Source organism: Miscanthus floridulus, chromosome 5 (genome assembly GCF_019320115.1).
Source record: "Miscanthus floridulus cultivar M001 chromosome 5, ASM1932011v1, whole genome shotgun sequence".
Lineage (NCBI taxonomy): Eukaryota > Viridiplantae > Streptophyta > Magnoliopsida > Poales > Poaceae > Miscanthus > Miscanthus floridulus.
Genome location: NC_089584.1, coordinates 2,507,904 through 2,534,732, shown reverse-complemented (window position 1 = coordinate 2,534,732; position 26,829 = coordinate 2,507,904). Strand labels below are relative to the sequence as shown.

Sequence of the window (26,829 nt, the reverse complement as noted above, 5' to 3'; positions counted from 1 at the left end):
GGCGGAGCTACTGAGGCTCCCGAGGCTGGTCCTCCGCACGCTGCCGATGTCTGCTAGCAGGGAGGGGAAGGCGCGGGGAAGCTGCGGCGCTGACGAGCGGGAGCAGAGGACGCGATGGCGGACGGGAGCGTGCGGCGCGCGCAGGAAGGGCCCACAGACGAGTGGGACCGGGCGACGACACGACGAGATGAGCCGCGCCGGCAACAGCAGCTCGACGGCAGGGACGAGAAGCTCGACGGCGCTTGCTCCAAACGTGACGGAATGCTAAATCCAGGTGACGTTGCACTCTTTCGATAGTATTTTATGGAGCGGCAAAGTTTCGATGGTATTTTCCGGAGACGACGATCTTTCGATGCTATGAGACCAATTTTCCCTTTCTTTATTGGGACACCGCTGCGCCGCGACCGCGATCGAGGCAGGTCAATTGCCTGGGCCGTGGGGCCCCGCAGGGGTCTGGAGCGTTCGAGAGATTGGGCACTTGGGCCTTGTTTAGATGCTATCTAAATTCCAAGTTTTTTCACTCTCTTTCTATCACATTAATTTTTAGCCGTTTGCATGGAGTATTAAATGTAGGTAAAAAAATAACTAATTACACAGTTTAGTTGAAAATCACGAGATGAATCTTTTGAGCCTAGTTGGTCCACGATTGGACAATATTTGTCAAATAAGACGAAAGTGGTACTATTCATCGGGTTCAAAAAATTTGCAAAGTGAACAAGGCCTTGGGTGAACTGTAGATGAATAGTGATATATGAGGAGGAGACGGGAGGGCACTGTTGCTAAGATCACCACGTTAAAGAGTTTTGCCGAAAGTTTCGCCGTTTTGTCTCGTCTTTTGGCCGATTAATCTAAACACCCCAGACAAAATAGCAAAATTAGGGCTTCAAAACTTTTGACATTTAAGATCCAAGAGGTTCAAAACTTGTCAAAAACACGTGGGGGACGAGTCGGACGTCCACTACCCCTGCACCAACCCACCCTGGTGGAACTGTTGATAACACTGATCAATGGTGGGAAGACAACACTAAGGTAATTACTAAATTGCTTGTTTGCTGTGTTATGTCTAGTAAGATCTAGACTTGCTCACAAAGATAAGTTCTACAGGGCCACCCAGACTAGAAGAAATGCAAGTGTGGGTGGCCAGGTTACATCAATGAATTGGACTAAATGTTCCATGGTGTAGTTGCTGATGGCTCCATCTCATTTGTTTCTAGAGAAAGTGTCACTGTGGATGAGGAAGAGGAGCCACTTGAGGATCTTGATGTTCAGACCCTAGTTAGCATCAGTAGCCATAAGAGAGCAAGCAGCACAAGCACCGCTGGCTCTAGTCCCATCAACAAGTCCAAGAGCCCAGCAGTTAGGAGCATGGACAAGTTCATGAGCGAGAACGCCAGGATTCAAGCTGAGAGGAATCTGATGTTCAAGAAACATTTAGAAAACAAGCATCAGATTGCCCATCAGCTTGCCCAACAGAAGGAGGTTGCCAGAGCAGAAAAGATTAGGTATGTACAGCAGTTGGCTCGAGAGTATGGTGTAGACGAAGGAAACAAGCAGTTGTGATATGTTGTGGACAAGATCACCAAAGATGACGACAACATGGAGTTCTTCATTGGAACATCTACACCAACAGGAAGCCTGGGCTTCATTGAGTACTTTGCCGGGGTCAACAACTAGATCCTCTTATCTTAACTATGTCTATCATTTGAACAATTCACGTCATGTGAACTATGTCTGTCATTGTAGTAAGGGTGTCATTTGAACTAAGTATATTGTATTTGTACTATGTCATTTCAACTCTGTTTGTCATTTACATTATGTCATAAGAGTTTGCACTATGTCTGTTGAATTGTGTGATGAATTTCATTTGTGATTGTGATGTGAGCTTGTGATGCATGATCAAATTTTTTACTGGTATATATAACCGAGATTGTCATGCATTTATGTGTCAGGATGCTCATGCAGTGAGGGATAGGGACAATTCTGATGAATCAAGTGATGAGGATATCTACAGAATGCTTCTTAAGGATGATGACAACGATTTTATGAACGGTATGTACCTGTTTGCTATTCACCATGACAAATACTATAGTAGGGCTGTGAGGAGGCAACCATTGCTAACTGGACTGGAATAGGTAGAGAGAAAGCTAGGAGATAGAAACGGCTGCTACAACATGTTTAGAATGAGCCCAACTTATTCCATCGACTTCATGATCTGCTGGTTGAGTCATATGGCCTGAAATCTAGTACCAAAAGTACCTCTGCTGAGGCTTTAGGAATATTCCTTTGGATGCTTGGAGCACCACAGTCAGTTAGGCAAGCCGAGGATAGATTTGAGATATCACTAGGTACAGTTCACAATAACTTTGAGAAAGTTTTGCAATGTGTGGTTAAGCTAGCTACAGACATCATTAAGCTAGTGGACCTAGAATTTAGAACAATTCATCCTAGATTGAGAAACCCTAGGTTCCATCCCTTCTTCAACAATTGTATAGGAGCAATAGATGGCACTCACATACCATGTGTGGTGCCAAGTAATAAGCTGGTACAACACATGTGTCGCAAGGGCATGACAACACAAAATGTGCTGGCTGTTTGTGACTTTGACATGAGGTTCACATTTGTTCTTGCTGGATGGCCTAGTTCTGTACATGACATGAGTGTTCATTGATGCTATGACCAAGTACATGCACGTCTTTCCACATCCACCTACAGGTAAACACCTTCATGCTATTCCATTTGTAGCTTCTACTTGAATTAGGTGAAACTTACAAACTGTTCCATTGTGTAGGAAAATTTTATCCGGTGGACTCCGGCTACCCAAACCATCCAGGTTACCTTGCGCCCTACAAGGGAACCAAGTACCATCTTCTGGAGTATCGAGACGGCCTAGAGCCACAAGGTAAAAAAGAGATCTTCAACTACGCACATTCATCTCTTAGAAATGTTATCGAGAGGTCATTTGGAATTTTGAAGATGAAGTGGAGAATGTTGTTGCAAATGCCAAGTTATCCACCTCATAAGCAAAGCCAAATTATCGTTGCATGCATGGCACTTCATAACTTTATTAGAACATGTGGAATAGTGGATAGGGACTTTGATTGTTGTGATCGTGATGAGAACTATGTTCCACCTGAAGCATCGGCCTCTCAGCCATGTACTCGTCAAACGCCGGCAAGGGATGAATCTGCAATGATGAATGCTTTCCGTGACTCGATTGCCCTTGGTTTGTTAAACCGATCATGACAATTGGAATGGTGTAATTCCAATGTAACGTGTACGAGTGATTTGTATAGTTGATGACAATTGAGTTGTTGAACTATTCAATAATTGTGCAATAAAGTGTAATATTTGATTGTTTGAAAACACTACCAGGCATACAGCAAGTGCTACCAGCAGCAATGGCGAGCAGCAGCAAGTGCTAGCAGCAAGCGGTTGCGAGCAACAGCAGCAAGGGCGAGCAGCAGCAGCCCAGCATGCAACATGTATGGCTTTGCATGAGTGATAATTAATGAACCAAATCATGTATTAAATGAGGGCAAATCAGTCTTTATTTGATACAGTGTTAAAGTTTTGCCATGCATCTAAACACCAAGATGTAAAGTTTGAATGCTAAAAAATTTACAGCAAAAAATTAGAGCCAAAAGTTTTGCCATTCTAAAACCATCTAAACACCCCCTTATAGATAGATTGGACATTCGTTCCACACGATTACACATCGCCCATGAGCACTCAATGTCTTGTTTGTGGAACGTGATGGCAAGCTTGAGTCTTTGAATTAACGAGGGCTGAATGGGTTGTCGTACTGCCATGGAAACAGGGCCTCCAAGGAAATTCCAAGTTGAATTTTGTATCCAAATAGTAAAAAAATATAGCACAGATATATTTTCTTTTCTAAAAAATTACCCACATGTGGCATTATATAGATAGTAAAAAAAAAAGAGCCTAAATCTAGTACATATGAGAAAAAACTTGAATTTTCCTATCGTAATTTAGATGGACTTATTACCGTCACTTTTACTTGGTTGGCCACCATATAATACGCCGATGCCCCAACTGATAAAAAAATATCTAAAATCTAGGTACCGAGATCCCGTGCCAAGAAAATCAACCGCGACATTCACAGTTGGAACAACCGTGGCTAGCAAGGGCTCAAGAGATCAAAGGGCGCCCAGATACTGTTAACAGATCAACTCTACATGTTTACCATACTGTCCGCCGCCGTAACAACAGAACCACTTGGATGGTAAGTCAGTAACACCTGCCGTCGGGACTCGGAAGTGCACCAGACAACACACAAGGTAAACACGTTGATACCTTACCACGACTACACATGAATCAATCAAAGCTGGAAAAAAGGAATTCTGACATTAGATTAGTGTTAACTATACACTTTTCAGTTTAGGATCTATTTCACGTGTGCCAGACTACATGAATCTATCTTTTATATATTTATGTATATGTAAAGGTGACTCAATCTTTGTCAACCACGCACAAGCAGGAATTCATCTGTAGCTGGGCGTTCGTCCTGCTATTTCATCGTTCATGGACCAAATGTATGGCCGTCTTGCTATAATCCATTTGACAGATATTATAATCTCTATAATATAATACATATACTACAAACGAACACTTTCCAGGCTTTCGATAGAAGGCACGCTGCCATAACGGACCAGTGGTGAGCTGAACTTTAGTATAACAAATTCAACATCTCAACTGCCATAGTGTAAGCTGAAATTACTATTTATGATGCTATAAGAACTAAGAGGTAGTTTATAACTAGAATATTTTTTCATAAATTAAAAAAATAAAAAATTTAAATAAAAGATCACAAATTGTGACAACTAGGTTAAAAGTTAAAAACTGAAATATTGATTCATCATATCACAAAAAGGATGCAACAAGAACTTATATAACTTAAGATCAGGTTTCAACTAAATGCATATCATGCTAGAAAAAAGACAAATCATAGAAATTCTAACTATAGGTTCCAATGGAGCTTCCATGTTAATCATTACGAGATCCATTAGAAAATAGATAAATTCTAGAAATTCTTAAAAAAGCATAAAATTGATAATAAAAGCCATTTAATCTATTATATTATATAAATAATTGCCTACCTCTGGCATTGTGTAAAACAATATAAAGTAACCCATGATCATATCTAAAGTGTGCTATTATAATAAAAAGTAATCTCTCCATTGTGTAAAACAATATTCAAATTATCCATCTATGCCAATCCCGTTAAAAAACATGATCTAGAATGTGCTATTATAATACATAATCTATCGTAACCATTTAAAACTAAATCTAAATTGCCACTTCTATAAGTATTAAAAAAACTAAAAAAATCCCCTATCTAAACAACTATAAAGCACATAGACGTTTCTACAATGTCCAATTATATTAATGTTTATATATTAAAATTTGATTATACTAAATATACATATTGTGCCATCATGTAGATCAAATTCATACGCATCCATGAGTTACAAATATATATGTCACATCAAAATATTTTTTAGCAACTCATTTAATACTAATGGTACTAGCAAATTATTTGATACTATATTAAAAACAATGACATATATTTTATATAAGTGTTCACTAGATATATGTATTCCATTTAACTAAGACATTCTCTATACTAATAATATAACCATTACTACAAAATAATTTCTTGATAAAAATGTTTAAACATCTTGAAAAGTAGGTGTTTGATCAAAAAACGAATTAAGACATAAATAAAAAATAATTGTAAATGAACAGAGAGACACATGCACACATTCGAGAACCACATATTTTATTAATTCTTTCTTGAATATACCAGATACATTATCAACAAAAAATGTTTTCTTCTATCTTCAGCGTCGTGCTTAAGAAAAGGTCTAACTTGTAGAAAATTGCGTTGTCCGCCTATTCCCTAGGCTTGGCATTGGCAACCACACCAACGATGCCCACCCACAGCACCATGCTGCCGCTGTGATTGTATCAAGTGTACACACAAAAAAACTAATAATTACAGTATTAAGTGCACCATTAGCAAGATTTCTCATGAAATACATTTTATAACATATTTATTTAATATCATATAGACATGGGCCGCATCATCGGAGGTGGCCTGGCTCATAAGATCAAAGCGTGCACGGCGCTGCTCGGCGTGCACCGCAAGACATTGTGTAGTACCAAATAGGCTACTTTACTTGTAACCCTGTCCCTCCAGACTATATAAGGAGAGGCAGGGGTCCTCTAGCGGATAAGCTACTTGGTCGTTCAGATCAATACAATACACAAAGACACAGGACATAGGGTATTACGTCGATCAGACGGCCTGAACATGTCTAAATCGCTGTCTCTGCGCCTTGTGTCACTATTCAGTTTCTGATCACGCGCACCCCCACCGATAAATCTACCATCGCGGGATACCCCTCGATGGACTGCCGAGCATATTCTGTTGACAGTTGGCGCGCCAGGTAGGGGTGGGCGCTTGATCCATGGCGAGCCAGATGGACCTCAAATCAACAGCGCGTTCTCGTCATCAATCTCGTGAAGATCCATGCCGGTCCACGACGATGATTCATCGCTTGCTACACCAGCCCTCGTGACAGCAGATCTGATCTCGGAACCACCTCTGAGGTCGTCTTCACCGACAACTCACCGTCCGCCAGGTGCTCGCCATCAACACCGACCAGATGACGCCATACGCCGCCGACCAGACTTTCTGTCTAAAACTAAGTCACGCTTTAATATTTTTCTAAATATTCTCCAATCTCTGTATATCGCCATAATGTTTCTCCGAGCTATTTTCTCCATATTTGCTCTCCAAACGATTTTTCGAACCCCCGAACAGTCCTGTTGATGCTCGGACGCCTCCAGAGACGGCTCTGTCTCCGGCTCCTCCCTACACGTGCACAAGCGTCTGTCCTCTGCGTTATGGGTGGTCGAAAATGGGTCCTTAGCGATGCCTGTTCCTCCTACATATGCACGGGCTCCGCGCTCGACGTTATGGACTATGGGCTAGCTAAGGCTGGAGACTCAGCTACACACTAACTGTTCGGCCGGTTTATATTAAATACATCTTCACACCAACTAATTGTCGAACTGCATACGCCGTTTCATCATCATTGCTGATTTTCTCCAAATTTCATTTATTTTTACATCATGTACTACCCGTTCTACAGTTTGTATTGCAGGATCATCGTCCAAGTGATCGGACCACCTAGTGCTCGGACTTCTCCACCGATTAACTGGTCGGACCGCTTGGTTCATGGACTCCGTCGTCGACTAGTTGATCGGACTGTTTGCCGGTCGCTTCTATTCAATGCTCACTTTGTCGCCGACCAGTTGACCAGACTGTCCGTCGCTCATGCTTCATCGCCAGCTACGCCGGTTACTCCTCGGCGCACGGATACTTCGTGCTCGAGGACTAAGTGGGCACACTTCACCGCACGGACGTCATCAGCTACGTCGGTGCTCGGACATCGCCAGCATCGCCGGGGACTCCTCGGTGCTCGGTCATCGCTAGTGACGCCGGGGACTCCTCGCTCCTCGGTGCTCAGTCATCGCCAATGACCCTGGGGACTCCTCGCTCCTCGGTGCTCGGTCATCGCCAGCGACGCTGGAGACTCCTCGGTGCTCAGTCATCGTCAGCGACGCCGGAGACTCTTCGCTCCTCAGTGCTCGGTCATCACCAGCGACGCCGGGGACTCCTCGGTGCTCGGACATCGCCGCCTACGCCGGGGACTGCTCGCTCCTCGGTGCTCGGACATCGCCAGCGACACCGGGGACTCTTCGCTCCTCGGTGCTCGGTCATCATCAGCGACGCCGGGGACTCCTCGCTCCTCGGTGCTCGGACATCGCCAGCTTCGCCGGGGACTCCTCGGTGCTCGGACATCGCCGCCTACGCCGGGGACTCCTCGCTCCTCGGTGCTCGCACCTCACCAGCTTCGTCGGGGATTCCTCGGTGCTCGGACATCGCCGCCTACGCGGGGGATTCCTCGGTGCTCGGTCATCGCCAACTACGCCAGGACTCCTCGGTGCTCGGATCTTGCTATGTCTCATCGGTGTGCTATCAAGCTGCTCCATGTTGTTTGGATCAGGGTGCTGATCTTAGGCGGCGCGTCTGGGGTCTTGATACGCGCATGTCAGACGACGTCGACAAGCTTTCTTTTTCTTTGACCCTGCTACAAGATTCATTCTTCATCTTTCAGCAGGCTCGGGGACTAAGTGGGCACACTTCACCTTGCGGTGAATGTGCTTGTTCTCATCTCGAGGCTACGCCCGGGGACTGGTTGCCTGCTCGGCTGGTCTTCTACTTTCTGACCCTGGCACCACGTGACTACGTCACCTACTGTCAGGCTTGGGGACTAGCTGTGGGGGTATGGCCCCCAAGACATGGGCCGCACCATCGGAGGTGGCCCGGCCCACAAGATCAAGGCGTGTACGGCGCTACTCGGCGTGCACTGCAAGACATTGTATAGTACCAAATATGCTACTTTACTTATAACTCTGTCCCTCCAGACTATATAAGGAGAGACAGGGGTCCCCTAGCGGATAAGCTACTTGGTCGTCTAGATCAATACAATACACCAAAGACACAGGACGTAGGGTATTACGTCGATTAGACGGCCCGAACCTATCTAAATCGCTGTCTCTGCGCCTTGTGTCACCATCCGGTTCCTGATCACATGCACCCCACCGACAAATCTATCATCGCGGGATACCCCTCGATGGACTGCCGAGTATATTCTGTCGACAATTATACACTTGGTCGAAGTTTATATAGTTTTTATTTTTGACTTGAGACACAAATGGAACCAAGTCTTTGTCCAGTCGGAGGGAGGTAGTAATATTCGGTTGTCATGTACGTATGTAGTTTTACATTGTATGTACAAAATACGCCAGCAATGCACCGTATATATATATATATATATTATTATGAAATACAAATATTTTCAGCCATGCACCGCCTAGGGCCGGCCAGACGAATTGACGCGGTAGAATATGTAGCCGCCGCGGGCGGCTGCGGCAACCACCGCGCGTACCATATGTAGCCATCAGTGGCGGACCCAGGATCTGAGAGCCGGGTAGTCCTGGTAAAAAAAATTCATGTGTAATACTATAAAATCCAAATAAAAAGTTCGACAAACATAGCTATAAATTAACCAAATTACGATAATATATTTAAAAGGTTTGAAACTTACATAAATACTCCCTCCATACTGGTAAAGAAAGTCGTTTATGATATGATTTAGCATATCAAGGAGTGATTAATTAAGGGATATTTTCCCTGTTTTCCCTTATTAAATAGGGTTGCGGGTATTGCCTATCCAATAAACTTTCGTAGCTAGACTGGTAAGCGCGCTGCAGCCCGATGCACGAGGTATTCGGTTCGATCCCTCTCGGGTGTGTTATTATTTTTGAAGAGCTCGTGGATTTGCGATGTCTTCGGCCTAGACTGAGACGAGAGAGACCGTGGACCAGTTTTTGAAGAGTAGTAATAGAATTTTGGGCCAAATTTGTGGGTAGTCCTCGGACTACCCATGCTACCCGCTGGGTCCGCCCATGGTAGCCATGCACCGCCTAGGACGGAGCTGAGCGTCCGACGGCGAGAAGTAGGCTGTTGGCTATGCTGATAAAATTAGCTGTGTTAGTTTCCTGTGAGGAAAAAATACTATTAACTGATTAATAAGTCTCAACTGAAACCAATCATGTGAACAGGCTGGTTGACTGGTCCAGCTGATCCGGGGCCGGCTGGACGGCGGGCCCGACTGTGAGCCCGCCGCCGCCCGTCGGTACTAGGAAAGCACCGTCTGCAATGCAATCGTTTTTATTCCAGGACCTGTCGTCCACTGTAGTCACGTCTATGTACAACCAATATCCCGGCCGGCCCTTTAAAAAAAAAAACCCGGCCGGCCGGCCGCTTTGGTTTCGCCGGTGATTCTCCTTGCTGCCGGCGCGCAGCCGCTCTTGTGGTGGACCATCCATCCCGTCCCATGGTAGGGCTGAAACAAACAAGGCTGGTGGAATCTAGAGAACCTCAGATTCTATCCAAACAAGCTGGCTTTAATTCGCTTCAATTCTTCCTTGCCGCTAATCCAATTAATTTGTTCCTTGGTGGTGGTGCAGTGCAGATGTAGCCGCAGCTGCAGTTGGACTGTTTCAAACATGACCTACTCAACACTCCTAAAAAAGAAGAAGAAGAAGAAGAAGCAGCAGCAGCTTCGACCAGAACCATGGCCTCCAGAAGCAAAAATGCCAAATTCCCAATACAGGAATAGCAATCTATTCTTCCTCAACACCAAATAAAATAGTAGTACTATCTAATAGCAGTACTATCTATTATTGGTATAGATAGTGCGTAAACAGTGCATGTGTCAGAGAAACTTGCGCCGCTGGGAGCTCAACCAAACAGGACCTTAAATCCACCCGGATTTCAGTTGGAGCGGGTGTAGCCGTATCTTGTTAGTAGATTTGGGTTGGCCAAAATAATAATTCTAAATAAATTCTAAAGGCCCACTCACACATGTATGGTATGATGGGGGACTTTAGTCCCACATTGCTACTCTAAAGGAGTGATGCCAACTTAAATAGTAGTACTGTCTCCAACTAGTTGAAGCTATTGGAGAGAGAAAAGGGAAGAAACACACGCGCATGTTTATAGGTGTGGGCGCGCGACATGCACGTGAATGGTCCGGTGATTTCTCGCTTCGATCTTGCAGGTGGGCGGCTTCCTTTGCCACTCTATTTTTTTGGTTAGCAATTATTCTCGCACTAATGGTGATTGCTCTAATTGCTCTAGTTGACTAACGGCAGGTCAATCACGTTAGTGCTGTGATTACGCGACTAACTACTTACCATAGCTGCGACACTGTATATATTGGGATGAGACGTCGTCCTCAGTACACATAATTCATCTTCTCCTCTTGCCACTGTGCTATGCCGTCGTCATCTTCCCCATCCCGTCATTGACGTGTCATCGGCGCCGAGAGAGCAGGTCTCTGAAGCCTACGTCACCTTGTGTCCCTGCATGGGGTAGGGGCCGTATCAGGTTTTTGGAAAGCACCATCGCGGTTGCTCGCTGGACGTCTTCTTCCCTCTACGCTGGTGTTCGTGGATCTCCATCAACGGTCTGCTTCGTCTACTTTTGTGCTATCTCTAGCTCCGACAACCCCAATGTGAGGGTGTCTACAATTTCGTTGTTGTTCGCTCTAGCATTCCTTCTGTTACTAGCACAGGGAAGTTTGAGTTTGTCTCGTATCGTAGTGCTAGTGTTAAACCACACACATATGATACATGTTATTGTTCTTTTCCTCATTATTGAAATTAATGTATGGTCACTAAATTGCTATTATTTCCAACCATCCAAAAATCTTATAGGCATTTAGTGATGGACTGATGGCTAGATATTCTGATGCGATGAAACCGGAGGAGTTCACTGGTGTGAATTTCAAGAGATGGCAGACTAGAGCCTAGCTGTGGCTCTTGGCTATGGGCATGTTTTGGGTCGTGAGTAATCCTTCCGCATTACCTCTCAGATCTGAGAAAGAGGTGCAGGAGTTTACCGCTGCTACGATGATTTTCGTCGGATACGTCCTTAGGCCGTGTTTGGCATGGCTCCCAGGGGCTCCGGCTCCTCCTCAAAACCACTGCAACGACACTGTAGCATGGAGCCATTTCAGATTTCGAGGTAAAAATGAACTGAGAAGAGGAAAATCCGGTGGAGCCACGATTTAAAGCTTCTCCGGCTCCTCGCTACAGTACACCTACAGTGCATGAGCCGGAGCCCCCTAAGAGCTGTGCCAAACACGCTCTTAGCGTTTTCTCTTACCAGTTGTATGATGTTCACGTGAACATCAAAAGTGCTGCTGAACCGTGGGACGGAGCGTAGGGTCTGAGGGCGAGGCGCTGTCTGGTCCTGCTGGTCCGGGACCGGCCGGACTGTGAGCCCGCCGCCGCCCGTCGGCACTAGCGTCTGGCAATGCAATCGTATTTGTCGTCCATTGTAGTCACGTATATATACAACCAATATCCTGGCCGGCCGGCCGCTTTGGTTTCGCCGGTCCTTCTCCTTGCTGCCGGCCCCGCAGCCGCTCTTGCCTCTTGTCATGGACCATCCATCCATCCCGTTCCATGCATTACCGCCGGTTCCGGATGCGAAAGCGATTGATAAGCTAGCTGGACAACTGGACAAGGCTCAAACAAACATACGGAGTACTACTCCAAACAGTCCAGCTGCAGCTGGTTGGTGTTGGTGCAGTGCAGCTGTAGCCGCACCTGCAGCTGGACTGTTTTAAACATGACCTAGTAGTTCTTGATCAGCACTCCTACGCAAAAACAAAAAGAAAAACACCATTCCTCAGCACCAAATAAAATGCTGTTTTCGTAGCTGTTTATGTACCCTGTTTGCAGTATTATTGTTTGTCCGTTTTTGAACGCCTGCGGCCCAACTGCGGCGTCACACGACCCCATCTCTTCCTGCCTGCTGCCATGGTCCGACTCTGTCTACGTTCCAAGGCCCACATCTCCACTCTCCGCGCTCACGTCCCGGAAACCGGGGCCAATGCCCTGCGCCTACAGCCGAACCCGCAGCACGGCATGAGCCTCACATTCCAATCTTTCGTGCTCGCCGGAGCGGTGCCGCCGTACTCGGCCTTCCTCCTCGACGTGCTGCGGTACTACGGCATCCGGCTGGCCCACCTCACGCCCAACTCCCTCGTCATCCTCTCCGTCTTCGCCTACCTCTGCGAGCAGTTCCTGGGGGTGCCGCCTTCGCTCGACCTCTTCAGGAGCTACTACATTTGCCGCGGGAACTCAACAATCGGCAGCTGCCATTTCCGACCTCGCAGAAAGCAAAATACCCCAAAGTTCATCTACGTCCAGACGCACGTACCCCAACAATGGAAGGATAAGTGGGTGTACATAGAGGACCACGGCGGCCACGAGGAGACGTCCATTCCGTCGGAGCCTGCTGTGAGCGCCGACACGTGGCAAACACTGCCCCGCCACACCCCTCACCTAGCTGCGCTCCAGGAGCGTGTGGCGGAGCTCCGGCAACATGGGCTCACCGGGGCTATGGTGTTGGCGGACGCCATCAAGCGCCGGCTGTCGCCGCTTCGAAATCGGTCGCGCCTGGCGTATTTGTACGTCGGAGAGGACGACGACACACGGACTTTCCCCCAAGGTAATTAAGCATGCAGCCTCTCCCTTATTTTCATGTCAGTTTGATCGTCTCCACGGCGAGCCACCGCCAGCTACTACTGGCTACCTCCTCCTTAGGCAAGATCGCTATACACACGAGTCCGAATAGATATGATTGCCCTTGGTATAGTTAACTGTGTAACAGCGGTTGCATTTGGTTCATGAGTATGTACTCCTATATCATTAAGTTTCTTCTGGCATATACAATGGTTGTAATGCATCATTTTTGTGGAAACAATATTTTCATACGTACGTACATCATTAAGTTTCAATAACAGGTCATTCTTCTTCCTAATAAAACGTCTTCTTGCGCATGCAGCCGCCGGTGGCCTAAGCCCGACCCAGATGAGTGACTGGATGCAGGAGGTTCTCGGGACCTCGGGCCTCGACACCTTGCCCCCGGCGGAGGCGCGTCCGCTGTGCGAGCTAGAGCCCTCCCTGCGTATCCAGAGGATGCCCACGGCCGTCCCCGTGGAGATGGAGCAGCAGCCCCACGCCGCGACGTCGGGCGGCACGCGCGCGTTGAGGCGCCGGAAACGTCCGCTCCCCACGGAGACGGTGACGGAGGACAGCGGGCTGTCTTTGTCTCCTTCCGCCCGCCGCCGTTCCACCCGCCTCCGACCTGACGGGGAGGGCGGGGGACCGCTGACGCCCCCACCGCACTCGGCCACCACCTTAGGCCCCAACATCGAGGCCGGCGGGACTCTCGCACCAGCACCCGAGATCTTCGACGGTGGGCGTCTTTCTTCTTGTTCTCGGTAAGTGGGCACCCCTTCATTCATTCTCCTCGTCGCCGTCCTCTCTCCCCCGTCTCACGGCATTTACTTCTGTATGCTACAGCCTCCCAGCTTCAGCGCAGACCATGGTATCGATTCCCCTGCTCGCCGCTTCGGAGCACCATCTGCCATCTTCCAATGATGAAATGAAGCGCGAGCTCGAAAAGGTCAAGAAGGACCTCGAAAAGGCGATCGCGGAGAAGCATCTGTGCCGCGACACCTACAATCGTGCCCGTGCTGCTCTGCGCCAGCTAGACCTGGATCCGGGTGAGCTGCGGCAGGCGGACCACTCGGACTCTTGTGCCTTATTCGGCCGCATTGTGGACCGTCTGGAGCTAATCGTCCGCGCTATGCCGGAACGTTGGCTAGAGGGCGCCCGCGAGGTGGCTGTAGGCACCACGGGGCTCGTGCTCGGCCACTGCTTGCGGCTGCACCCGCAAGTGGATCTTCATGTGGTCGTCAAAGCAGCCATGGAAGAGGAGCTGCCCCCTCCGGAGACGGACGAAGCACAGGCGCTGCACGACTGGGTCCTAGAGGGCGCACGACGGATCGTCCACCAACGTGTGCACGTCCAGGCACCCGTCGGAGACGGAGGGGACACCAGCGCAGAGGAATGGGAGGGCTGACCAAGGCGGTGGTGGCGCTGGGACGGGGGGTGCCCGGGCAGCTCGGCAGCGGCCCAAGAGTAGTACTAGTTGCGTTCTTCTGAGTTTATGCAGTGGGATGGGAAGATCCACTTTTAGGATATATGTCAGCTCATTTTGCTTTCAGACAACTGTTTGTGATTTCCTGATTTTCTGGTGGGCGCTGGGAAGAACTATTTTAAATTCGTAGGATTTTGCGGTCCGATCATGTCTCTTTTATTGCCTTTTGGACAATGTGAGTTATTAAGCTGTGTTTCAGCTGTGACTTCAGGTTGCCCTTGATGATGTAGGTTGTGCATCTGAAGTCTGCAGGTCCCATGGCTAGTTCCCTTCCAAGAACACTGCAACTGAGAGCGCATTCTATGGTTGTTACAAGGCGAGATCATACCGGTTGTCGTGGACATGTAGGCATGATCCTTTGCTCCATCGGTAACAGTACTAGCAGGTTTGAGACATGTGGTTGTACTTGTTTGCATGTTCTTTTGTTTTTTCCATCACGGACGAACCAAATTTTCTTTACCCATGAGCAACGAATCATGCACAAAAGAGACGTGTGGCTACGGGAGAGGCAAAATTCCCCGAGTGTCTCTGGTTTCCTCAAGTGCTAAAAATCGAGCATTCGAAAAAGAGAATATTCCCCGAGTGTTGCACTCGGGGAATAATTGCACTCGGGGAAGAGAGGTTTTTCCGAGTGCCGCGGAGATCCTAGCACTCGGTAAAGAGCAGCACTCGGCAAAGGCCCTCTTCCCTGAGTGCAACACTCGGGGAAGATCTGCACTCGGCAAAGAAACATGTTACTTGACGGTTCACCCCGCCCACGCCGTTAAAACTTAAAAAAACAAAAATTCTTCCCCGAGTGCCAGGGAAGGCACTCGGGGAAGAGGCCCTTTCCCGAGTGTCAGAACATGACACTCGGGGAAGAGGCTGCCTTCCCCGAGTGCCCTGTCCTGGCACTCGGGAAAGGGACTCTTTCCCGAGTACCAGGGATGGCACTCGGGGGAAGAATTTTTATTTTTTTTTGTTTTTTTTTGCCTCTTTTTTTTGTGAGGCCTTCCCACATTATTTAAAACTTACTGTTCAAATTTGGGACAATTTTGAATTTTTTGTTATATTTCGTTAGTTTTTTCGTTTCGTTGAATTTTTTTTACATACTTCGAATTTGAACTGCAGGTGCATGAAATAATGGAATTTGGTGATTCAAAAAATTATATTAATGATATATGATGTATGTTGAGGCCTTATCCAGGAACTCGCATGAAATGTCGAGCATCTTGTTGACGTAACATGACAAATAACTTGTGGGAAAAGTGTTTTTAAATTATATAAAATCCGAAGGAAGTCCGAAAATCACGAAACTTGTCTGGGCGTCGTGTTATCGCATGTAGATGCTATGATAAAAAATTGAGAAGGTTTCGAATAAGTTGTGACATCGGATGGCTAAAACCCAGACATCTACCTAGCTTTTTCTTGCTTTTGATAATAACCTGACCGGCCATATCTATATTATTTGGCCCTTTCAGAAACTGAAGCTCAGCTAAAAAAAACTCACTCTGTTTCCCTCTCATTGATCTTGAAAGTGGCGAGAAATGGATCGTGATGATGTGGTTGGCTTTTATTAGTGGAGGTTAATTGCAAACATATATTCCTGACCTCGATCCGAGACTTCTAATTAACACAGTACAGTACGCAGCCGGATCTGTTCTTTTCATCTTTGGTATTAATATGTTTCTTGATTCGAATGGGCAGGGCCTACCTAAACCTTGGATCTAGTGATATTAATATTAACTCCTTGAACGATCCTTGACATTGAAGCATGTACAGATCAGCGAGCAACAAGTATAAAGGTACTTCCATGGGCACACTACTACCACATGCCATGCATGTTATGCATGCTCTCTATTAATTTGTCAAGTTGGCATGACATGTAGCTTGTATAGACAGCGAATTGATCGATGTTTACTTGCAGGTGTCCGAACTCCTGAGCTGACCCGGCCCGGTTGATGAATGGCAGGTGATTCAGCTAATTAATTCATTATGATATGTGAAGAAAATAAAGCCAAATCAACTCTTCCGCTGAGGGTGGAGCTTTTGTGGAAGTAGTCTGATGTCAAATGTAGAGCTTTTGTTGGTCTCCCGAGCCGGAAATTATAGTTAATTATTGATCGTGTACAGAGGACATTTCTCTGGACTTATTGTCCACCGAAGCTAGAATTTCTCGTTAAATATCGGTGTACGTACAGACGACCCTTCCCTGAAATTTTTCTCCACCCCAACTGAAAATTTCAGTTCAGCTCAGATCGATCTGGCCGTGCCCGACTATTATATATATAGTAGGAGTAGAGGCGTTCTACATTCCTATTGCTACATTTCTACAAAAGTGATAAATACCAAAGTTGAATAACTCATCAAGATCTACAACTTTTGTATTGGTCATTTCTTCATATGACAAAGTGGTAATAACACTGTTCACAAATGTGACACATCTCTCATAAGGTTTTATAAACTATATGAGACATGTGTAAGATTAGTGAACAATGTGTGCTAAGAATTTATCAAATGAAGAAATTATCAAAATAAAAGTTGTAGATATTAATGAGTTGAACAACTTTGGTATTCATCAGTTTTTATGTTGAAATCAATTTGGGTCTCAAATTTTGGTTCGAACTTGTCGTTTTTCAAAATTTCAAATTTCAAAGGTTTAAATTTTATCAAATGACAAGATGACTAAAATAAAAGTTGTAGATATTAATGAGTTGAACAACTTTGGTATTCATCACTTTTTATGTTGAAATCATTTTGGGTCTTAAATTTTGGTTCGAACTTATCATTTTTTTCAAATATCAAATTTGAAAGGTTCAAATTTAGTCAAATGACAAGATAACCAAAATAAAAGTTGTAGATCTTGATGAGTTGAATAACTTTTGTATTCATCACTTTTACATCTGAAATCATTTAGGGTTTTAAAATTTGGTTTGAACTTATCAAATTTTAAATTTCAAATTTTAAAATGTGTAAAACATTGCCACATCCAAGTTTGATCAAACTTAAATGCTGAAACATGATTTTAGAAATTTTTAGAAAAAAACCCATTACATTTGAAGTTAGTATGATGAAGAACAACTAGTTACAAAGTTTACCCACAGATTAAAAAAAATCACACTATTCTAGATAATCCTTACATGATCATAGTGAACAGTGTGATTTCTTTTTTTAATCTGTGGGTCAACTTTGTAACTAGTTTTTCTTCCTCGTACTAACTCCAAATCTGATGATTTTTTTTCTAAAATTTTTTAAAATCATTCTCTATCAATTTATTTTGTTGGTTTTGTCAATATATACATATGAAAAGTTTAAGCAATTTAAATTTTGAATTTCAAAAAAATGCAACTTCAGATAAGATTTTGGTACCCCAAATGATTTCAGCTGAAAAAGTGATAAATACCAAAGTTGAATAATTCATCAAGATCTACAACTTTTGTATTGGTCATTTCTTCATATGATAAAGTGGTAATGACATTGTTCACAAATGTGACACATCTCTCATATGGTTTTATAAATTATATAAGATGTGTAAGATTAGTGAACAATGTGTGCTAAGAATTTGTCAAATGAAGAAATGACCAAAATAAAAGTTGTAGATATTCATGAGTTGAACAACTTTGATATTCATCAATTTTTATGTTGAAATCAATTTGGGTCTCAAATTTTGGTTCGAACTTGTCGTTTTTCAAAATTTCAAATTTAAAAGGTTCAAATTTTGTCAAATGACAAGATGACTAAAATAAAAGTTATAGATATTAATGAGTTGAACAACTTTGGTATTCATCACTTTTTATGTTAAAATTATTTTGGGTCTCAAATAAGAAATCAGAAAGAATCAAAAGTAAAAAAAAAGAAACAAGAAAAAAGGACACAGCAAAATAAATGGGTGATAAAGAACAACCCAGAGGCCTTTGGGCCGAACAACCCTGGATTGGGCTACCGCTGCAGCCGACCTTCACCTCGCGGGCGCTCTCTCTCTCTCTCTCTCTCTCTGTCTGCGACGACTGGGCGCCGCCGCCGCCGCCGCCCTGCGTCAGGAGCCGGAGGTCTTCGTTGGACCCTTCGCCCACGACGAGCGTCCGCCAGGTTTTCCCGCTCGCACCATTTCCCTTCTCTTCCTGATGTGCTAAACCGAGCACCCAAAACCTAACTTAATCGGCTGTGCATGTGTACACCCATGTCCTTCACCGGTTCCATCCCTGTCCGTAGGCTGACGGCGACGGCGATGGCGGAGGCGACGGAGAGGAGGAAGCGCGCGGCAGTCGTGGTACTGGGCGACATCGGTCGCAGCCCGCGGATGCAGTACCACTCCCTCTCGCTCGCTAACCAGGTCCGCTCCTCCTAAATCCACCATCTCGTTTTAGCAGTGTTTCGGTTAAATTGGGCAGGGCTGCACTCGAACCGTCTCTCCAGCTTGCTGCGCGCAGTTGATTGCTTCCGCAGTAGCAAAAAATTATCTATTGGCCATGGAAAGATTTTGGAGTGACGTGAAGGAAGGAATAGTCCTTACAGTTACCTATCCGATGTTCAGAACACCAAGCATGCAATACAGGAGGGGAAAGAGATAGCCATGAATGACACGGCAACTAATGCCAAGAAGTTTGAGGAGCAGAGATGTCTAAATCATTGATACAAATTATACAACACATTTCTTTTCTTTGAGTGCAAAGATCTTGTAGAGTTCCAGACATCACAAATCTCTTATTTAGTAAAGATAATTTTGAGCATACAGTAATCCAAATAGACCTCCATACATTATTATTTTTTACATTCATCAGAGGTATATTTTTCTGAAAAAAATAAAGATAGTCATATGATAATTTCATTAGTGAGAGAGATTAATCAAGCAAAGAGAGAGTACATATATAGGAATAAAGTACTGCCTATGAATTAGCATATACCTGAAAATCAACAACTCTGTGTAAATATAGAAACCATAGAAAGGAGAGAGAGAATCCAAGGTAGCATGTATCGCTTGATTGACATGGACGACGGTGGTACTACTCGACCTAAGTAGCAGTCTTCATTGTCAGAGTTGTTGTGACTAACCTCAACAATTACGGTGGGTCTTTCTCTTAGGAAAGGTCCAATTGCTTGCTGATCCGTCCCTCTGCCACGAACAGGTAGGAACTCAAGCCGACGTTCATGGCCATATCGCCGCCCAGCACGGACCCTGGTTCGAGTTCGCCGCCTGGCGCGTATGGATGAAAACGGTACGGATATTTATTCGACCGTCCGTTCGACTGAACAAATATGAACACTTATCTGGATAGTTACTCGGATATCCGTAATTTTTTTCGGATACGGATAATAAAACGGATATCTTAGGCGGATATCAAATACGGATGTAATATCATCGATATCCGGCGGATATCGGATAATCCGGATAATTATCGGATATATCCGGATTATTAAAACGGATATTATCCGGATATTTTTCAAACTTTCTCAAATGAAAAAATGGCCTATATAAGGATTGTAGATCTTGATGAGCTGAACAAACTTGGTATTCAAAACTTTTCAATTTGAGACAATCTAGGGTTCCGAAAACTAGTTTGTAGGCGTCGAAATTTAAAAATCACAAATTTGAACCGTCCAAACTATCTCAAATGGAAAGTTGACCAAAACAACAATTGTGTATCTTGAGAAGTTGAACAAACTTGGTATTCAAAACTTTTCAATTTGAAGTCATTTAGAGTTCATAATACTAGAGTCAAAGTGTTATTTTTTCATTTAACCAAATTTGACTTGGTCAAACTTGCTCAAATGAGACACTAAATGACCTCAGATGAAAAACCTCTGAATACCAAGTTTGATCATCTCAGCAAGATATACAATTGTTACATAGCTCATTTTGTCATTTGAGAAAGTTTTATCAAACACTAGTCACAAATTCTTAAATCTCATATAGACTTTCTAAAATCATGTCACACACTTGTGAAATTTGAATTACATTTTATTCAAATTTTCTCAAATGAAAAAATGGCCTATATAAGGATTGTAGATCTTGATGATCTAAACAAACTTGGTATTCAAAACTTTTCAATTTGAGACAATCTAGGGTTCCAAAAACTAGTTTGTAGGCGTCAAAATTTAAAAATCACAAATTTGAACCATCCAAACTATCTCAAATGGAAAGTTGACCAAAACAACAATTGTAGATCTTGATGAGTTGAACAAACATGGTATTCAAAACTTTCCAATTTGAAGTCATTTAGAGTTCATAATACTAGAGTCAAAGTGTTGTTTTTTCATTTGACCAAATTTGACTTGGTCAAACTTGCTCAAATAAGACACTAAATGACCTCAGATGAAAAAACTCTGAATACCAAGTTTGATAATCTCAGCAAGATCTACAATTGTTACATAGCTCATTTTGTCATTTGAGAAAGTTTTATCAAACACTAGTCACAAATTCTTGAATCTCATATAGACTTTCTAAAACTATGTCACACACTTGTGAAATTTGAACTATATTTTATTCAAACTTTCTCAAATAAAAAAATGGCCTATATAAGGATTGTAAATCTCGATGAGCTGAACAAACTTGGTATTCAAAACTTTTCAATTTGAGACAATCTAGGGTTCCGAAAACTAGTTTGTAGACATTAAAATTTAAAAATCACAAATTTGAACCATCCAAACTATCTCAAATGGAAAGTTGACCAAAACAACAATTGTAGATCTTGATGAGTTTAACAAACTTGATATTCAAAACTTTTTAATTTGAAGTCATTTAGAGTTCATAATACTAGAGTCAAAGTGTTGTTTTTTTATTTGACCAAATTTGACTTGGTCAAACTTGCTCAAATGAGACACTAAATGACCTCAGATGAAAAAACTCTGAATACCAAGTTTGATCATCTCAGCAAGATGTACAATTGTTACATAGCTCATTTTCCCATTTGAGAAAGTTTTATCAAACACTAGTCACAAATTCTTGAATCTCATATAGACTTTCTGAAACCATGTCACACACTTGTGAAATTTGAACTACATTTTATTCAAACTTTCTCAAATGAAAAAATAGCCTATATAAGGATTGTAGATCTTGATGAGCTTAACAAACTTGGTATTCAAAACTTTTCAATTTGAGACAATCTAGGGTTTTGAAAACTAGTTTGTAGGCGTCGAAGTTTAAAAATCACAAATTTGAACCGTCCAAACTATCTCAAATGGAAAGTTGACCAAAACAACAATTGTAGATCTTGATGAGTTGAACAAACTTGATATTCAAAACGTTTCAATTTGAAGTCATTTAGAGTTCATAATACTAGAGTCAAAGTGTTGTTTTTTCATTTGACCAAATTTGACTTGGTCAAACTTGCTCAAATGAGACACTAAATGACCTCAGATGAAAAAACTCTGAATACCAAGTTTGATCATCTCAGCAAGATCTACAATTGTTACATAGCTCATTTTCTCATTTGAGAAAGTTTTATCAAACACTAGTCACAAATTCTTGAATCTCATATAGACTTTCTAAAACTATGTCACACACTTGTGAAATTTGAACTACATTTTATTCAAACTTTCACAAATGAAAAAATGGCCTATATAAGGATTGTAGATCTTGATGATCTGAACAAACTTGGTATTCAAAACTTTTCAATTTGAGACAATCTAGGGTTCCGAAAACTAGTTTGTAGGCGTCGAAATTTAAAAATCACAAATTTGAACCGTCCAAACTATCTCAAATGGAAAGTTGACCAAAACAACAATTGTAGATCTTGATGAGTTGAACAAACTTGGTATTCAAAACGTTTCAATTTGAAGTCATTTAGAGTTCATAATACTAGAGTCAAAGTATTGTTTTTTCATTTGACCAAATTTGACTTGGTCAAACTTGCTCAAATGAGACACTAAATGACCTCAGATGAAAAAACTCTGAATACCAAGTTTGATCATCTCAGCAAGATCTACAATTGTTACATAGTTCATTTTCTCATTTGAGAAAGTTTTATCAAACATTAGTCACAAATTCTTGAATCTCATATAGACTTTCTGAAACCATGTCACACACTTGTGAAATTTGAACTACATTTTATTCAAACTTTCTCAAATGAAAAAATGAACTATATATATGCTGCTTTTACTAAATATCCGAATAGATATTTGTATCCGACCTTCTCCGAATCCGATTCATACCGTATTCGATACTCATTATTCGTATCCGTAACCGAGTCAATCCGTATTCGTATATGTATCCGAACGCTATCCGTGTCCGAATCCGAATCCGAACAAAAATATGAAAACAAATATAATATGAGTGATATCCGTTCGTATCCGATCCGTTTTCATCCATACTGGCGCGTATAGCGGCTCTGCGTCTTCTGCGACGCAGATGTCCCGGAGTACTGGAGCTCAGCGCCAATCCCACATCCCCCCTCGCTGCTTTGATCAGCCCCAAGGTTGAGACATGGGCCGATGGCCGTGGGTGGCTGCGCCGGCATGGCCGGTAGGCTCGTGGAGTTGGCAGCGCTCCTTCTTGGTCTCCATCTCTGTCGTGTACCTCGCCCTGATGTATTTGTTGTTCAGGTTAGTGTCAAGTTCCTTATTATGTGTATTCAGAGTTTCATGAACGCTACACACAACCACTATCAGTTCAGATGTCATGTAAGCTGGCTAACGTTAGCATTGTATCTTTGTGTCTGGCTTAAGCTGGAGATCATGCTATGCAGTGGATATGGTGCCTTTCTGACACCTTTTCTTTCTAACTAGTCTTTGTATAGCACATTTGTGAAGCTGTCTAATCTGACTTGTACATCCTTAGTTGCAGAATATGCTCCAGTCTCCTCTTTTAGTGGATTATATTGTAGTTTTGTACCATGAGTGTTTTGATTACAGTCGCCTAGAGTCCCTTTGTTTGATGCTTACAGAAGTACCTTTTTGTTTGACATGGCCTCAAAATTTTCAACAACATGCTTTTTGATGTAACAGGAGACCTAATTTCAGTTTTTTGTTTATCTTTTTTCCAATAGAATCCACCCTCTGTCCCAACACTGGCTGCTGTAAAACTGGCAAGCTGGCTGAGAGGTGCTAAATTTATTGTGGTTGGCATAACTTTGGATATACATTGCTGGGGTTGTCGCATGGCAGAAGTCACATTATAATCAAAATATATTTCTGGTAATCCATTTTACCCTGATCGTTTATCTTCTGTTAAGATTAACATAGCATATATAACTTGGTGTTCCAGAATTTTGTTCCTTTACTTGAAAATATCTGTTAATATAGTAACTTGTTCTGTATTCTATAGGTTTGAGAAGCACTTTGGGCAGATGGCTGATGGTGCCTTTTGTGTTACAAAAGCAATGCAGCATGAGCTTGCTCAAAATTGGGGAATCAGGTAGACTGATCAAACTTAAACATAGTTTTCTCCATATATATGAAGGACTGCTGTTCACATTCTCTAGTCTGCAATTCCAGGGCAACAGTTCTTTATGATCAATCTCCTGATTTTTCCACCCTGCTTCATTGATGGAGAAACATGGGGTGAGCATTTATTTTGAGTTTTTCTTTCCTCCTTCCAGTACCACATGTGACCTGAAGACACGTAATAGTTGTTTAGCAGGCTAGGGAATTCCATCTGTAGTGCTATGGGCAATGCTGATTGCATATCAGTGGGTATGTTTTTTCTTCAGTTAACCAGAGCATTTTGATGTTTTGTGCTTATTTCACTTCAATTTATTTCTTGTTGCCTGATCATACCACCACCACCACATCGTCGAGAGTCTACTCCGGTGAGTATGAGTACGGATGTTTTACTTTCTTTGCTCATGCTTAGTGTCAAACCTAGTGATGGCCTTCGTGCCGGATTTGTTGATGTGTCGGCCTTCGTGCCGGATTTGTTGATGTGTCGGCCTTCGTGCCGGAAATGTGGTTGTCGTCCTTCGTGCCGACGTTTTTCTTGCAGGTTTTGGAAACCTCCCCGTGCAGGGGAGGTGCTGCCGAAATTTTCAACTTTTCTTTAAACTCCTTACATTTTTATCTTGTCACTCACGTGCAATCTCCTCTCTTTTTTGCAGCATCAATCGGGGGCGGCGTCGAACCATGTCGAAGGGTCGCCGGCATCGCACGTCGGGCCATCCCCATCTGGACCGTCGCCGGGATCGGACGCTGGGGCGTCCCACCCCTCAAAGTCGCCGTGAGCCGTCTTCGGAGTCGTTTTTATGTATTGAACTTGTGAACTTGCAATAGTGTGTACTTTTGAACGTGTGGTTTGTAATATATTGTGGATTTCGGACAAATTTAGTCGTTTGTGATATATAAATGTGGTTTGTGACATATTGGTGTTGATTTGTGGTTTGTGATATATATATATATATATGCTTTGTTGTTTACATGGAAAAGCAAAAAACAAAAAAAAAGAATTTTAGAGGTGGCTTCCCCGAGTGCCTGTGTTGTGGCACTCGGGGAAGAGGGATTTTTTTTTAAAAAAAATAAATTTCTTTGCCGAGTGCCTGAGCTGCGGCACTCGGCAAAGAGTATTTAAAAAAAATTCAAAAATCTTTCCCGAGTGTTGCACTTGGGGAAGAAAATCAAAAAAAAAAAGAAAAAGAAAACGCCGTCGGCCAACGGCGTCAAGTCTTCCCGAGTGCCAGCACGGCACTCGGCAAAGCCTTCCCCGAGTGCACGATTTTTGACACTTGGGAAAGACGACTTTCTCGTGAGAGGATTAACCGGAGGCTCTTCCCCGAGTGTTGCACTCGGGAAAGGCTTCCCCGAATGCAACTGGCACTCGGGGAATCCAGCAGTTCTCTTTTATTGCCTTTTGGACAATGTGAGTTATTAAGCTGTGTTTCAGCTGTGACTTCAGGTTGCCCTTGATGATGTAGGTTGTGCATCTGAAGTCTGCAGGTCCCATGGCTAGTTCCCTTCCAAGAACACTGCAACTGAGAGCGCATTCTATGGTTGTTACAAGGTGAGATCATACCGGTTGTCGTGGACATGTAGGCATGATCCTTTGCTCCATCGGTAACAGTACTAGCAGGTTTGAGACATGTGGTTGTACTTGTTTGCATGTTCTTTTGTTTTTTCCATCACGGACGAACCAAATTTTCTTTACCCATGAGCAACGAATCATGCACATTCTGATTGATCATTTTCATCAGCCTGGTTTCCCTGCGTTTTCTTTTTTGCCCCCCATGTTCTGCTTTGGTTTCACATTCATTGTCAGGCCCCGAAGGAATGTTGTACAGTATGCATTCATAATGCATTGATGATGCAGATTAAGGTTTTCCAGCTTTCATATTTGTGTCCTAACAAACCGATGATCCATGAATGGTTGATAACCAATCTCTTGCACAATCTCAAATCAGTTGCATATGGGCATATGGCCGTTCGTCACATAAATTGTTATATAAATGCATAGTTCTTCAATACATGATCAATTTCATCGTGACCCTGAGTCATGGAATCCGCTCTTCTGTCATGTTTTCTATTATTGTTCAGCACAGGTTGGACACAGCCACTTTGAGCTGAGCAAATGTGTGCTCTTTGCTGAAAATTGACTATTTCAAGCTGAACTTTCTTGAGGACATATGTTTGCTTCCGTTCTATGTAAAACAGTGCTGTCCATGCCCATAGATGGCCATTCGGGCCGCCCGGCCTGATCCGGCACGGGCCCAGGTGCCCGGCAAAAGCACGGCCGCCATGGCCAGGCCATCACTGACAGGACGGGTCGGCCCGAACACTGTCACCAGGGATGCTTGCAGCCGTCGGCGGGGAGGCCGAGAGGCGGGAGCAGGACTGGCAGCCGAGCGGGGTCGGGGGTAGACTGGAGGAGGTGGCTTTGGGCACCTAGCGGATGGAGAGGGACCTCTCGTCTGGGCGAGGAAGACGCCGGCGTGGGGGCCGGGAGGGCTCAGCGACGCTCCTTGGCAAGGAAGACGCGAGAGAGGAGGAGGCTCCCGGGGGTCGAGCGCCCTGCGTCCCCGGCACTTCGCATGGGGATATCCGAGCCCGGGGATGCAGGGGCCCCTGGAGGTCGCGGCGTGGAGGAGACCGGCGCCGCCGACGCTGCCAGGGATGCCTCGCCTGTTGGTGTAATCATTGGTGGTTGGAGCTGTCAACTGAAGCTGGAGAAGAAGTGGGAAACACTAATTCAAAAGGAGTGCAGTTGGAGGCGACCAGTAGTTGGTGACCGCGCTCAGGGAACGTGGGCGACG

General features: G+C 44.0%; 1 protein-coding gene, 1 long non-coding RNA gene and 1 pseudogene across 6 annotated transcripts; all 3 read left to right on the top strand.

Annotated features, from left to right (window-relative positions):
- The first annotated feature begins 2,012 nt into the window (after nucleotides 1-2,012).
- Nucleotides 2,013-3,243, top strand: LOC136455626 (uncharacterized; annotated as a pseudogene).
- A 9,320-nt stretch (nucleotides 3,244-12,563) lies between these two features.
- Nucleotides 12,564-14,857, top strand: LOC136451327 (uncharacterized). The gene is made up of 3 exons (XM_066452039.1): nucleotides 12,564-13,180; nucleotides 13,517-13,955; nucleotides 14,038-14,857. The coding sequence occupies exons 1-3, from the start codon at nucleotides 12,595-12,597 to the stop codon at nucleotides 14,597-14,599; spliced, it is 1,587 nt and encodes a 528-aa protein (XP_066308136.1). The 5' UTR covers nucleotides 12,564-12,594; the 3' UTR covers nucleotides 14,600-14,857.
- Nucleotides 14,858-18,590: 3,733 nt separating this feature from the next.
- LOC136451326 (uncharacterized) lies at nucleotides 18,591-24,938 on the top strand. 5 transcript variants are annotated; one of them, XR_010758583.1, is made up of 7 exons: nucleotides 18,591-18,745; nucleotides 18,869-18,989; nucleotides 19,783-19,872; nucleotides 23,641-23,788; nucleotides 23,919-24,008; nucleotides 24,089-24,154; nucleotides 24,234-24,938. It is a non-coding gene; the product is annotated as an uncharacterized lncRNA (long non-coding RNA). The 5 variants fall into 5 exon arrangements; XR_010758584.1 differs by having other exon boundaries at nucleotides 24,231-24,938; XR_010758582.1 differs by having other exon boundaries at nucleotides 24,223-24,938.
- The last annotated feature ends 1,891 nt before the right edge of the window (nucleotides 24,939-26,829 follow it).

What these genes read in the sequence shown, in the direction of transcription:
- LOC136451327 (XM_066452039.1), top strand. Translation starts at nt 12,595, where the DNA reads ATGAGCCTCACATTCCAATCTTTCGTGCTCGCCGGAGCGGTGCCGCCG. An exon ending in CACACGGACTTTCCCCCAAG is followed by an intron (nt 13,181 to 13,516) that starts GTAATTAAGCAT and finishes TTGCGCATGCAG; the next exon opens with CCGCCGGTGGCCTAAGCCCG. An exon ending in CGTCTTTCTTCTTGTTCTCG is followed by an intron (nt 13,956 to 14,037) that starts GTAAGTGGGCAC and finishes TGTATGCTACAG; the next exon opens with CCTCCCAGCTTCAGCGCAGA.